General features: G+C 37.9%; 1 protein-coding gene across 1 annotated transcript in view; it reads right to left on the reverse strand.

The window, feature by feature from the left end:
* Positions 1–15,733, reverse strand: part of EPB41L4A (erythrocyte membrane protein band 4.1 like 4A) — a gene marked incomplete at its 5' end in the record, with an annotated part of 80,123 nt that overhangs the window by 47,536 nt on the left and 16,854 nt on the right. The window contains 3 exons of the mRNA XM_088538278.1: positions 2,551–2,663; positions 5,733–5,810; positions 6,722–6,813. Coding sequence (XP_088394404.1) covers positions 2,551–2,663; positions 5,733–5,810; positions 6,722–6,813 — 283 coding nt within the window. The remainder of the gene's footprint in view (positions 1–2,550; positions 2,664–5,732; positions 5,811–6,721; positions 6,814–15,733) is intronic.

Below are 15,733 nucleotides of genomic sequence, written 5' to 3' on the forward strand. Positions count from 1 at the left end.
TGTGGCTTGTTGTTCTGGACAAAACAACACAGAAAAAACATGAATACTGATCAATTAACTTTTAACTCTTTTACTCCAAATTTTACCCCCAAAAGAACCCGATGTTCAGTGGTAACCAGAGCTGCAAATAATGCACAGTCAGATCTCTGACAACCAAATCTTCATCCAAGCTAAAAATTTGTGTTTTATGGATCTGAATAGAAGAACTGTGGTTTCCTAAATGAATCCTTTATTTCAGCATACTTACCTACACATCTCTGAACTATCTCCTATTTTAGGAGAACTCCGATAGAGTATTGTGTATAAATATACATACTCAGAGTGGTTAACCCTCTCACTGAAGCTGTACCTTTCCCGAAGGCTGGATTTCTTAAACTGTGCAGAAAACATAAGAAGTTTCTACTTCTCATACTTTCATTTCTGATAAACTGTGTGTTCTGCTCTGAAACCTCAGAGTAAACACATAAGTAAGAGCACTCCAACATTTGTTTTCCAAAATGCAAACTTTTAAATGCAATTTCATAGTTTAATGGGAGAAGAGTCATTCTGAACACTGGAAACCAACTGTTCTCCAGCAGGACCACGCTGGGAGCGTATGACATTGCACAGGCTTGTCAGGACCAGGAGGGTGACAGCATGTGCTCAGGACCATCAGAACAGACTGAGAGAGCCTAACCTAGACCCCACAAGATACTGTACCGCAATTTCAACACTCACTTCTGATTTCCCAACCTGCTTTTATTCTGCACCAGCTTAAACTACCCAGTGCGCGAGGCACTGACAAATCGTGTCCTCAGCTCAGAACAACAGCAAACGCTAAGCAATGCCTTCTCCAGCGCTGAATAAACTCGGGGCCGTGTTAGCAGGTTTTGTCACACGGGGACTTTGCAAGAGGGAGCGTTCCTGTGGAGCCAGGGTAACGAGGGCTTTCATCGTGCAGCCCGTACACGCTGTTGCGAAAGCCGAACGAAATGCCAGCCCCCTCACACCTGAATGGCACAGAACAATGCGAGATCCTGTTCCACGGTTTGAGTTTATGATTTATAACCAGAACAAAAATGTAACTCTTTCTTAACCGAAATGAACATGCAAACTAAACAAGCGACGCGTATCTCAAGTTTGAGCTTCCGAAAACCAAAGCCACCTTTCCCTTTCCATGCACAAATCAAAACCTGATCTAGCCATACAGGGCATAAAGACAATACAATATTATAAAAACATCGACAGCACAGACATTGAAGTTTCCTGGTTTGATTTTCCACTGACTTTAAAATGTATTAAGCAAGTAATAAAAAGGGAGATTACTCTTATGTGGTTTCTAGGAAAATAATCTGCTGTGCTAAGTCTAAAATGTCAGTCTTATGAAGACAGTCAGTGGCAGTGGCTATTAGCTAAGAAAACTAGTTTCTTTCTGTTCACATTACTATCTCCTTCAATCTCTCCCTTAAAACACACATAATTTAACCAAAAATATAGAAATAGTTATCATCGTTTTGGCACCTACTCCAGCTCCTAACCAGGGGTTGGACAACTAGTTAAGATTTTTTCAATGGCCAGTGAGACAAGGAAACATTTTCAGCCACTCAACCATTTGAAAGATAGCTAATCTCTAAATTTAAGTGACAAGGGAAAAAAAAAAAAAAAAAAAAAGTGTGCTATATAAAACACCTAACAACAGCAGAAAAAGAGTATAAAAAGGAAGGAAGTTTCCTGATGATATATATATAAGCCTATGATAAAGAGAGAGCTTACTTGCATTTTAAAGCTTAGACAAGTTTTCCTCAAACCACTAATACGTACGTACATATATGTAGCTGAGTCCTACTGAAATTTGAACAATTGCTGACATGAGTGAAAGGCTGGCACATAATCACATGGAGAACTGGAGCTTGACATCAGAAATTTCGGTTGTCTCCATTACCAGATTTCAGGAAACATTCATTGTTTTGGGCGCAGCTCCTGGGATGTGTGCTTAATCTTAAATGTTTCCTCTGATACCTGCAAAAACTTCCAGCTTCCCCTGACATTTTCAGAATGCAGTTACAACTTTCCAACTCACAAATCTGAAACAAGTTAAAACTTCACAGGGCATGGCATTTACTTCCATTCCATTTAATATCAAAATAAAAGGATTCTACACCAGTTTTACCATACTTAGAAAAGTATGTAAAAAAGAGACACCTTGGGTTAAGGCTATAGGATCCCAACTAAGCAACACATGTAAGAATTCTTCAGACACAGTTTTCAAGAAATAAAACATATGCGTTGCCTGTATTTAAACTTCAATAAAGTACTTCACACTTGGACCATCAAATCTGGACTGTTACCATATTTGACCCACTTTTTGTCACTTTTATTCACAAGATGGAAATTTTAGAGCCATTTAGGTTGTATCTATTCTGACCTAAAACAAAACAAAACAAGCAAAAAGAAAATGTATTTTGAGAGATCCTGGAGGAAACCACAGCTTTTTTAACTTGCTTTTTGAAAACAGAATAACCCATAACCAAAGAAGAAATCTCTCCATAGGCACGGCATAGAAAGACTCACCAGTCTGTTGTGTTCTTTTTGGGTAAGTCCTACTGCGACTTCTTTCAATACACTGGTCGGGCCGGGGAAGCTGAATAGAAAGGTCTCTGGTCATTTGCAAAGCTGTCCTACCACTTGAAAATGAAACAAAATTACATAAAAAAATCAGATAAACATATGGAAAAAAGGTAGGATCTAAGGACATAACACTGAAAAAACACACACATGGTCTGGCAGGAGATTTTCTTAGCTTGCTCCTCATTCCAACTCTAACACTCCTGCCTTCATGATGAGCTGCATAGCACTATGCTCTCTGCTTATTTAGTTTTGTTTTGTATCAGACAATGGCAGAATCATCAACAGATTGCGTTGCTCCCTCTCCTGAAAAATTTGGTAAGCAACCAAAACAGAGTGGTGGTTTACTAATAAACAGAATAACATAATGTGATTTCTTTTGCAACTCTAATCTTCTTACATATAAGAAGTAATTTGACTGCTTAGTTTCCTTTTTTTTTTTTGTAAATTTTTATCTTGATAAAACACATATTTAAGATTGATCAGTTTTGATCTGTAACTTACCTCTTGCTCTGCTATGGGGAGGTAGGAGTGACAATGAAAAGAGCATGAAAGCCTCAGAGCAAGCAAACGGCACAAATGTACCCTTCACCAGCACAGGCCTGACTGATACTAAATTGAGACCTAACTCATTTATAGTATGGCTCTTTTCATCACAAAATGGAAAAAGTCATTAAAAGCATGAATAAATTATTCTATGCTATTTTTAAAGCTCCCTTCAATGTAACCAAGCAGAATAAAGAGGCCATAATCCAAATGTGATGCAGACCCTATACTCCCTCCCAAAACTGTTTGTTTCAGAAAATGTATTATATAAAAGTAGTAATTGCTAACAGTAACTCCCAATTGCTGTAACACCTGCAGTTCCATGTTTTAAAAGCACTCAGATATCTTGCTAGCAATTATACAAGGCATTACATATGTAGATAATCTGAGCTATGTGAATACTCCCAGCTAGGATGATTGTGTTTTCACCAACAGCACTATAGGAGTAATCAGCACTGCAGAATTTTGATCATCTTAAAATTTGCAAAAGGATTAAAGGACAAAAAAAAAAATCTAACATTATATAAAAGTAATGCTGTTTTTTTGCTACTCAGTTTCACGCTCTTTCATTCCCAAGTGAGGCAGAAAACACTTAATTTCAACTTTTAAGTTCCACCACCATGCCTTTCTTGCAAGTCCCAAAAGCAATTTTATCAAAACACCTATGGATAAGGCAAATCTTAAGAAGATCAAAATTCTGCAGCGTTGATTATTCCTGTGGTGTTATTGGTGAAAACACCTCTCTATTAACCAAAATATCTGAATCTAAGAGAGGGATACTGTTTTCTTGGAATCTATGTGCTACCCAAGTAGTACTACCTGGAAAAATCAAAAAACAAAAGAAAAACAACAACAACAAAAATAATATGATGACTTCAATACATACCTGGTCCAAGAATAAAACTATGTCTCCTGCTTTGACCTAGCAATTTGTGCAGATTGACAGTACTATCACTACTTTTGTTGTTACAACAAATATAAAAGGCACAGGAAGAAGATAATCAAAGCTGATATACAAAAAAAAGAAGATACTGAAGGCACATGCAAATGCTGTTAACCATGGTTGTTGCTCTGCATTCCAAGTAGGGTTAATATATCAAACGGCACTTGGCCGTCACAATTTATGATTAATCCTGGGTAATCAACATGGTGAACTGTGTATCACATTCCAGTTAGCTAGAACACCAGCTGAGATCAGGGGGAAGTCCACAGCAAACACTACAGTAAAACAGTAATATTTGTAGGAAGGCCCTGGTAAACACAAAACTACATCATGTAGAGTATAGGAAAGCAGGGACACATCAGGTAACATGATAAGACATGTTGACAGACAGCATGGTACAGAAACACACCAGAGATTTGCCTGGACATAGCCCAGGCTCAGCACAGGCATAGACATGTCTCCATCTGACTCTCCTCCCACAAGGAAGGACTTAAACCCCCATCAAGAAGGGACAAGTGTAAGAGAGCTACTACTGTGTACTACTCTTAGGAGCTACTAGAGCTATAACTGCAATCTAGAAGTCACTTGAGAAAAGGAGAATTATGGTTGACTACAATACATTCCAAGGAGGCAGTGACAAAGAACTGCCTAACAAATAACAATACCTATACATGTACTTCTTGAGTGATAGTGGAAAAACGAACAGGAAAGACAGATGGATGAGACAAAACTAAACAAACTCCAGAGTTTGTGAATATAGTATATATAGCTTTTTCACCCAGCAGGTTCAAAGCAAATACAAAAAATGAAAAACTTTTTAGATTAACTTGATAAATAGGGTAAATGACAATGGAAAAACAAAGGGGCTTAGCTTTCATATGCAATTCTGATTTGCTGTTCCATACCTTCTTCTTCAGGTTCATTGGATACACATTAAATATGCACTCTAAACCAATTCTAAAAATAATAGAATCATGGAATGCTTAAGGTTGGAAGGGACCTCTAGAGGTCATCTAGTCCAACCCCCCTGCCCATGCAGGGTCACCTAGAGCACGTGGCACAGGACTGCGTCCAAGCAGGTTTTGAAGATCTCCAGAGAAGGAGACTCCACAACCTCTCTGGGCAGCCTGTTCCAGTGCCAGACCATGGATTATTGGCTAAACAATTTTGAGGAAAATGTGACAGACAGAATTTAAAGCATCTCCAGTGCTAAATCCAGTGTTTTACTTGCTAGATAAAGATTCTGTTTCAACAGACTTAAGAACGACAGGCTCAATAAAAAAATACCGGGTATCTGTTTTTACCTATATCTCGTCTCCTGCTAGTTCTTTCTGATTCTGCAGCTGAGTTACCTGAAGACCTCTCCCCTTGCCACATATTCTTCTGCACAACAGCATTTACTGTTCTTTATGTCACAATGTCTTTTTGGTTAACAAAGGTTAAAGCTGAGAGTAACTCTTCCCTGCACACCCTGAAAGTTTGTTGCTTCTTTCAGATGTGAAAAAGGCCTGCAGGCTTGAAAGCATACCCAACCCCTGATAGCCCATCTCCTTTCAGATCTCATCTTCTCAATTGGAAAACAAGAGAAGAAACAGGAATAAAAGCAGAAGTGGAAGTTAATATAAAGAAATAAATTCACCTGTATCGGTTTTTGTAACCTATGGATCCAAACTTGCTGAATTTTCTTGATAGAGAGTTTGACTCATTTTCTGGCATTCTACATAGTTTGAAAAATAAAACAACAACAGAGTAAGTTCACATTGATAGGTCCCCCAATTGGACTCCCATTCCTAAAAGAAGACACAAAAAATATTCAAATTCTGAAAGGTAATTTTGTTAGCTTTTCTTCACCTGCACTCACAGATGAGCTCCTATTGCGTTCAGAATCCCCCAAAACCATATGTTTATGCCCTCCCCTTTTCATTATACGTCTCTTTAATTTAGGGTTTACTATAACAGCACTAACGGGTTTTTGTTCAGTGTTTCACACTGGCATGCAAAAGCACCATAATACAGAAATGGGACAACAGCAGAATTTCTGAACTAAAACATTTAAAATACTGTCAAAGCCAACAGTAGGCATTCCATGAACCAATTCCAACTAAAGATCCATGTGTACTTTTAGTAGCTATTTTGCAATAGTAACCCAAAACGGAAGCATTTTGTACCTTTCAGTAAGGGCAAGACATTCCAAAATTTTAAAGAGTCATTCTGCCTAAAATTCTGTATGCTGCAAATAATGCAGAAAAAAAACCAACACAGGTTAAGAGTAACACGTGAAATCTAAAAGCCTGAAATCAATGCTGCTATGGAGAATTTGATCATTACAGGTTAAATCCCACCACGTACATACATGGATACTTTTGTTACTGCATTCTTTATGCAATTTGAGATATGCTGTTTCAAGGAGAATTCTAAAACAAAATGAGACACTAAACTACCGGAGGTGTTTTAAATTATTGTTTTATTTTATCATAAAAATGGAAGGCATCAACTTTCAAGGGCATTCTATAATCAAGAAGAAATGAGTTGTCAGGTAGCAAGTCTGTGTTACACCACTTGTAGTTATAGCAAGGTTCCTATTTAATGCAGCCTACCTCATGTCATACGAAATCACATTAGACTCACCTGAAAAATGTATGATGCTCTACACAGCATTTCCACAGATGCTTGCACGTAGTTTTGTTATGTGCTTCAAAAAAGAAGGAAGTTTCATTGCACTGAAAAAAAAACCAACAATAAAGCTATGTTGCTGTGAAGAATTGTGACAGTGACTTCCATCTACTGAGCATGAGGAGTCTTTCTTGTATCACTGTACATTAAAAAAGACATGAATAAGAAGAAATGCAGGGGTTTTTTTGTTTTTTTTTTGTTTTGTTTTGTTTTTAACAATTCTTAATTAGAAGTTTTGCTGATTTCTCATTGCCTGAAAAAATAACTAAAAGCCTATTTCCTTAGACATAGGGGGAAAAAAAAGAGCAGGGAGATTCCTCTCTCCTCACCCGGGTAGGAATAGCCCCAGGGCACCAGTACAGATGAGGGCTTGACCTGCTGGAAAGCAGCTCTGTGGAATTTGGGAGTCCTGATTGACAACAAGTTAATCATGAGGCAGCAGTGTGCCCTCGTGGCCCACAAGGGCCATGGGATCTTGGCCTGCATCAGGAAGAGCGTTGCCAGCAGGTGGAGGGAGGGGATCCTGCCTGGGACTGGAACATCTAGCAAATGAGGAAAGACTAAGAGAGCTGGGCCTGTTTAGCCTGGAGAAGATTGAGAGGGGATCTGATCAACAAGTACAAATACCTGAAGAGAAAATGTAAAGAGGATAGGACCAACTCTTCTCCATGGTGACAGAACAAGGGGTAACGGGTACAAATTGAAACACAGGAAGTTCCATCTCCATGTGAGGAAGAACTTCCTTTCTGTGAGGGTGACAGAGCACTGGAACAGGCTGCCCAGAGAGGCTGTGGAGTCTCCTTCTCTGGAGATCTTCCAAACCCACCTTGTGCCCCCTGCTCAAGCAGGGGGTTGGACTAGATGGACTCCAGAGGTCCCTTCCAACCCCAACTATTCTCAGATTTTGTGAGATTACAGAAATGCATCTGTTCCCTGATTTTGGTTCATGTCAGCTCTACTCTAACTGACAACCAAAAAGGTTTTTTGTATAGTTAGTTTCTGATGTTTTCTGAAACTGAACCTGAAGCAAGCCAAAAAAAAAAAAAATCCTAGGACTCTGTTTAGCACTATTATCCTGGAAAGCCATAAAAAGATCGGAAAAAAATAGAAGATTTGTCATAAACTATTATGCAGCAGCAATGCAAAGAGAAAATGCACAGGTCATATCTAGAGAAGAAAGGAGGTAAATCTGGAAATCAAAAAGGTGCATTAGAAGGAAAGATGAATAACATTAACTTCACAATGATTCAAAATACCTGGGAAAAAAAAAAGGTGCCAATTTAAAAAGACTTAAAATCCACTTGCAGAGGGAACATTTATAGGAAGAAAAACAACCAAAACATTCAAAAGCTTAAAGTCTATTCACAGGAAACTGGCAGTCAGTACAGCAGATAGGAAGAAACCATGAACGGGAGGGAAACCTGAAAGAGAAGTCAGTCATCTACAGACTGTGAAATAAGAACGTCAATGGTCAAGAACAACGTCCTTTGCTTACCGAAACATCCTTCTGGTGACATATATGACAAGAATCTGACCTGAAACTTAATGTGGGTTTGTACTTGTGCTTTGTATTGTTTTAATTTTGTGGAAGGTCACGAAGTCATGAGAGCTCAGTTAGATCAGTCCCACAAATATATTTCTACAGTTAATAGAAAGACCTCAGGCTTCATAGGGATCCTAATCACTGTACAGGATACACAACAGGCTTAATTTGGAGCAAAAAAGGTAAAACTAAAAACTTCAAAACTTTTCTAAATAAAATCCAAGCACCTGGAAACCGCATGGGAATTCTCAAACTGCCAAGGATTTAAAAAAAAAAAAAAAAAAAAAAAAGTCTATGTATGTTGAATTTTCAAGAGCAATCATACTACTGCTCATGCCCCTCTGGCAATCACTCTACCTACTGAACTGGAACTAAGACTTCTAAAATAGAAGTCAAGCAATATTTTTCCACAGCTATTTTGCACACAAAAGAAACAGTTTCAGATTTTATTATTTAATTTACCCTAAAATTTCTAGAACAAATGATCCAGGCCTGGAGTGATTTCATATAAATTCACACAGCTGTAGTCACCTCTGCAAATTAAAACAGTAATCTCAAATCAGATCTCTGATATTATAGACTTTCTGCAATGTAATGTTTCACTTCAAGTTCTGTTAGAAAAGAACAAAACTCACACTTAATATGCAGGATCTTGCTCCTTCTTCCTTCACTTCTATATTTTACATTTAGGTAGAGAATCCTCTGCTACATTTATATTTATTTAATGCATGAACAGAAAGTCTGAGGGCAGTAGGGGGAGAAGCGAGGGTGTTTGTTTTTTTTTTTTAAACAAAATAAGGTATTTCTAGCATTTCTTATCATTTCCCAGTTTGAATGCCATTGAAATTAAGGAAAAGATTCCCATTAGAGAAGAAAAAAAATCTGTTTAGCCTATTTTATTATTCTTCTGCAAGTTTTTGAATTTTTTGATATAGATGATACATAACACCTGAAAAATCTATTAGGTATCTCAAAAGAGAAAGTATAACTACAGTTTCTCATAATTGAAATATTTCAATGAGTACTTGTGATGCCATTCTTTGAAGAAAATATTTTCCAACATGAAGAAAGTTCATCTCAACTGGTTAATTAAAAATGTTGATGATAAACTATTGATCAGAATATCATTACCTACCCTTACTAGTACTTATTTAGTAATTAAGGCATTAAGAAAGAAACAGGGAAGCCCTGCAGATCATATATATCAACAGGGAAGACATGGAATTCAGATTTGGGAAGAGGGGAAAAAAAAAAAAAAAAAAAACCTGTCTCCCAGAAACAAGGGCAGAAGACAAGAAGCCTTCTGTTGACACCCTGACTTATTTAGCTGGATTCGAAGGAACAGCACACATCTAAAAATTAAGTATCAGCTCATGGTGTCTGCTTGCAATGAGTCAAACAGTACACCTATAGTCTATCAAAGACTGCGATATGAAGCCTAAGAAATTCACCCATATGGTCTTCCACCAACACAAGGAGAATTCATAATTCTCGTATCATTTTTTCAATTGTTTGTAGAAGGATACTTAGGCCTAGGTTTTCCTCTGTTTATTTTTAAGCTGGTTTGAGATCTTGTAGCAGTACTGTGATTATCCTCACAATTTATAAGTGCATATTTAAAAATAAAGCATTACTAGAGGCAGTAACACCTAGGTTCAATTATTCTCTCCTAAAGAAATAAATTTAAATATAAGTAAAGCAAGGATGATCTTACTCTTTAACATCATGCATCTTATGTTTCCAATAAGAGGCTCTTTACTATCTTGGATGATTATCATTTCTATACTTGTAGTGAGAGTTAGTTGTTTTTTAATTTCCCTAATTTACATAACTGAAAACCAAAAGAAAGAGATAATCTATTTCCACTAACAATTAATAGGAAATGACAATTCCATTTGCTGAAGCTTGGTGTTGCGTGCTGCCTCACGCAGCATGCTGCGCAGCATGCTTGCTGCCTCACTACTCCACGCTCCTTATCCTGCTGCTTTCACAGTGACCAAGTGTATCGAAAACGCAGTGGTACAAAACTCAATGGCAACTTCTTCAGAATGGTCCTGTTCCATTTGTTCACTCCGAAATCCGTCCTCACCTCTGGCCATGCAGCCCTTCCTTCCCCTCTTTACCAGCTTTGGTGCTTGTCTTGTATTTGTGGAAGCCTACTGCACTAGCCCATCAAGCAAAGACAGACTTATTTTCTTATGATATTTTTGGTTGTGTTTGTGACTTGCACTAGCTCCTTCAGGGTCAGAGAAGCCTAAGAGATGGGATAAGGAAGGGGGCAGGACCTCACAGCAAAAAGCCACCAAAGAAGCCAAGTACCCCTTGTAGCACCATCTAGTTGCTGTGCTGCCTGTCTTCTAATCCGAGAGGGCCAGGGAACTACAAAACTGCGAAGATAAACATAAAATACTCTTCTTCTAAATGCTTTAAAAGCTTGTCCTTCCATTTTCAGCACATGCTAAAGCTCCTACTGCCACAGCCCGTGGGAGGGACAGACCAGCACATGGGACGCTCACAGTCTGACCGCACTATTAGCTTATGATACTCTCACAATCAAATGCGTTACTGCAGCCTCCAACTGTTTTATCTGTTTGAAAGCACTTAGAAAACTGCACTGGCAGGGCATTTGAGATCTCCTACATGACAAGGCTGGTAATTGGTATAGCACTACGCCATGAGCTCCCGTCTTACAGAAAGCATGTTAGCAACACACTCAAAAGAGACCAGCCAGGGAGTACATTGCTCTACCTGGTCATTGCTAGGCAGCCCCAAAATGCTGCTGGGATTGCTACAGCTGACATATTACTTAGGAAATGCCTATATTGCCTTTTCCCAACATTTCCTAGCTGTTTTGGTCACACTAATGCGATTACAGAGCTTCAAGCACAGAGCGCGTGCAGTTAGCTCAGTGCCCAGGCAGAGCAAGTTTTGAGCCTGCCTGCAAAGGAAGACATAATAATGACAGGTTTTTCCCCTCTGGGGACCAGAGGATCTCTTGGTTGTGAAGTTTATGGATTACTTCAGAAAGAAAATGAAAAAACAGGCCTACTGTGAGGAGACTTGCATTAGCTCCATGGGGCACTGCACCTCCATTACAACTTTTTTTTTTTTTTTTTTTTTTTTTAAACTTCACAGAACAAAAATGTTTGAGAACCGATGCCTCAGAGCAGGCCACTGGCCATAGCTGCTCTAATCGATGACAGGACATACATCAGCCCTTATCAGTCCAGGTTTGGGAAATGAGCACAGAGGCTCTCTTCAATTGCACTGAATATTTAGCATAAGAACCTAATGGACCTTATCCTTAAGGACCATAAGGACCTTGTCCCATTATAAACACTCTGCATGTGCATGCACAGGTAAGAGAAGTGTTAATACTACCTCTGAAGCTACTGCCTCCAAAAATTATTCTTTGCCGGGCCAGGCACACACCTGGATACTATCAGTTAGTTCCTTCAATAGGAAATACTTTGTCTTCACATATTTACACAACGCATACCCATCATAGCTTATGTAATGGAGAATGTATTACAGGTTACACAAGGTCACCTGAAATCTCCAGTTAGATAATTATCTCTAGGCATATTATACAAGTCCAGAATTAAAATTAATAATGCTGTGCTACTACACATAAAGCAAGTCAAGTTTTAAAGGCATCTCAAGCTCATATTATCTCAACAATTACAAAAAAATTACTGAACAATAACCTACAAAAAACCCTGACATGAACACTTTAATGACAACCACTTTAAGTTTACCCAGGAATTTTAATCCTAGTTTTCCTTCAAAAATGTTGATTACCAAAGACTTAGCTATCAAGCCTTAAGCCATTCTTACAGCTATGTGGTGACTCACAAGATGGTTAAAAAAGTTGTACAGAATGTATTAACATCACTGTGCTAGCTCACCTCCACCACCACTCTGACTTAAATGGACAAAAATACAAACGATGCAGAAGTTATTTCTAATTTTTAAGCCATCATAAAAATCAAAATGCTACATTTTCAATGTAATTATAAATTAAATCAGACTTAAAAATAGGAAGAACATCTCTTCATTCCCTGCTCCACCTTCTTGAAAAACAGTTTAAGAGGATCAAATGAAAAGCTTCTGCTCTTGTAAATTATATACCATGTAAGTCATATATGGAAAAAAATGGAAATGGAAAAAAAGTGTGTGCAAAATGGGTATGAACACAAGGTATGTATGTGCATATATGGTATGAATACAAAGGGGTGTAAGACTACCTTATTAAAATAATAAGTTTTTAGACTTCTAAATTCTATAAAAAGCAATTAAAAATAAAGAAATAGACTAATTAAAAGCAGAAGCTTTAAATTAAGCTTTTAAGCGTCTTCCTATATAAAAGGATAAAAACCTTGTTTTCAGATAAACTTGAACGAGCAGAACGGGAACCAGTAGGTGCTTTGGAATTGCCTTGATGTTCTTCTTACATACATGCATCAGTTGCTGATAAAGCTCCTGAAAAAATCTCTTTACCCACTTCACCTTATAAATTCAGCTGAGCCTCTTCACCTGGCTAAGGAAGATTGCGGAGGAAGGCTTGTGTTGCAATTATATAAATCATTTTAATTGCACTGCTTTAGGAGTTTGTTCTGACTTGAAACAAACCAAATTTCAAAATCCATCATAAGGGAAAAATTTCAGACTTCCGAAAGACTCTTCTGTTAAAATAAGAAATAACAAAAGCAAGCTTTCTACAGATTGAACTCATTCAAATTCCCTGATTAAAAAAAAAAAAAAGGCATGAAAAGTAAAGACACTTTGCATAAACCCTATGAACCTGTGAAATCATTCACTTGCATGTTCAAACACACTGCAACCAAAGCTAAAGGAACTCCTTACTCACAGGAGGCTCAGAGGTAGTTAGCCTACCCTTCCAATTACGCATGTTCACACATCAAATCCCTTGTGATCAGACTCAGTGTTGTTGTGCTGGAGGCCTTGAGCAGGCACCAGATTCCTGGGTGATATCCATTATGGTTTTTTCAACAGACATGTATGCTAGTATGAACTGTGCATAGATGGCTATCAATTTCCTTAAGAAAATGCCAAGTCACTGTCTCACAGTCAGGGCAAGCTATAGAAGGCCAAATATTAAAGCAAGTATTTTGTTTATGAAAAGACAGTAATAAGAGAACCAAAGGAAGAAAAAATGTGACAATACAAACAAAATAATAAAAGCTAAAATCAAAATACCAATAACCATGCTGCAAACAATAGCAACAAGTGCTCAGAATACATGTGCTGAGGAAGCACAAGAGACTACAATGCAAAGCACGTTACAATAATAGAATCACAGAATGCTTAAGGTTGGAAGGGACCTCTAGAGGTCATCTAGTCCAACCCCCCTGCACACGCAGGGTCACCTAGAGCACGTGGCACAGGACTGCATCCAAGCGGGTTTGGAAGATCTCCAGAGAAGGAGACTCCACAACCTCTCTGGGCAGCCTGTTCCAGTGCTCTGTCACCCTCACTGTTAAGAAATTTTTCCTTAAGTTCCCGTGGAACTTTTGGTGCTTCAGTTTCCGGCCATTTCCTCCAGTTCTATCAGTGGCCACCAGTGAAGAGAGGCCAGCACCATCCTCCTCACTCCCTCCCTTGAGGTACTTATAGACACTGATTAGATCCCCTCTCAGCCTTCTCTTCTCCAGGCTGAACAGGCCAGCAAAAGCATCTTGTGTTCAGTAAATCATCAGATATGAAAACTAAAATAAACAACAAATTCAGCAGCAGCAGTGATAAATAATTTTTTCTGACAGAAGCAACCCACAGTGTATTCTCTGGGTAACCTAAGGACATGGAGCTGAACCAAGATTTTTAAATGCATCAATGCAACAAGCATGTTCTCCTCCACCCCACCAGGAACTGCACATTCAAAGTAATTTGATAGATTTTGACAAGTCCCAGACAAGTTTATCTGAAGAAGAGAGAAGTCACCATAAGTAACTGCATGCAGGGTTAAAAAGCAATACTTCACAGAGCATTAAAAGCATCAAAAACTCCTCTTGATGAGCAGGTGTATCTGTGGAAAGTGTTTGTCAATGTCAAAAGAAGTAACTTGCATGTGGACAGATTAAAATTCAGCCTCTGGAGTTTTCATTAGGATACAGAAGCTGCATCAATTTAGTCAACACATCCAGCTCTTAGCTCTTCATGATGTTAACTCTATGCCATTAAGTCACAACTAAGAGACAAAAAAAATCTGCATTATCTCACCTTTTCCTAAAATTAGTTGAGGAGAACACAAGATACTTATTCTTAGATCCTCTACAAATCCTCTACAAAGGGCAGTCATCAGCCTAATAAATTCTATCACCTGTGCACCCTCTTCCTGGTGTTTGGGATGTTTTCCTTTCTAGCATTTGTGCTCCCTGTTCAATCTTAACTCCTCCTTTCATAGCACTGCTCTCTCCAAGCTTTTTTTAGACTCTTGCACTCACTTTCTCTCAGTGCTTGCAGAGGTTTATGTATTGAATATTTCGAAGAACATCTTTCTTAGTCCACTATGCTAATTTTATCAAATGCTATTAAAGGAGAAAAGACAATTTTCCAAGATAGCGAGATGAAAGTAATAGTTCAACTCTTTCCTGTGACTACTACTGGTGTCCTTCAAACTTGATAACCTGTTAACATCTTCCTAGTAAACTGAGTTGTCTGGAAATGAGTTACACATCCCAGATTTCCTGTGCTGGAAGGTGATATTCAAGGATGCAGCATGAAGCAAAAGTGGTATATTTTATCTCCTATCACATATTGCAAACTCATTTCTTGGTGAAACGACAAAGTAATAGCAGTTATTTTAAAGCATGGAGGAATAAAAGAAATCTGTGAATAAAGTTTTTTTTGGAGTATGAGAACACACGGTCATACAAATCTACTGATAAGGTATTACAATGATTTTAATCCATACATTAAAATTATTGTTAATTGATTCCAAAAATATTTTTGTAGTAGTAAGAACATTTACCAAAAAGCAAAGGAAATATTTTTAGGCCATTTTAGCATTTCTTTAAGCTGTTAGGATAAGAAATACTGTAGAAGCACTTCAAGTAAGTATTAGTTGCAATGTAGATTATAATGATGGCACACACCCTTGTACTTACTGTTCTCTTAAACAATTTCCTAAAAATACCTGTTGGGACTCGAAATTGCCAACTGCTGTCAAAGTGTTTCTCTTAGGATCATAATATTAATTGTTCACAGTCTTTGTAAGTAGTCAACATTCACAATCTAAACTTATGTATATTTTCCAAAGCTTCCACATTTTATTTTCAGCATGTTAACATTTGCAATTCCAGATGGTTCAAACAAAAACTAAATACATGTGACATCAAAAAGAAATTACAGTATCATTTCAGTGCAATTCACTTTCAAGTCAAACTAGGACTTGTTTGTACATG

The sequence above is a fragment of the Tinamus guttatus genome, unplaced genomic scaffold, assembly GCF_059628265.1.
Source record: "Tinamus guttatus ecotype Peru unplaced genomic scaffold, ASM5962826v1 Tinamus_guttatus_pri_ptg000971l, whole genome shotgun sequence".
In the NCBI taxonomy this organism is placed as follows: Eukaryota; Metazoa; Chordata; class Aves; order Tinamiformes; family Tinamidae; genus Tinamus; species Tinamus guttatus.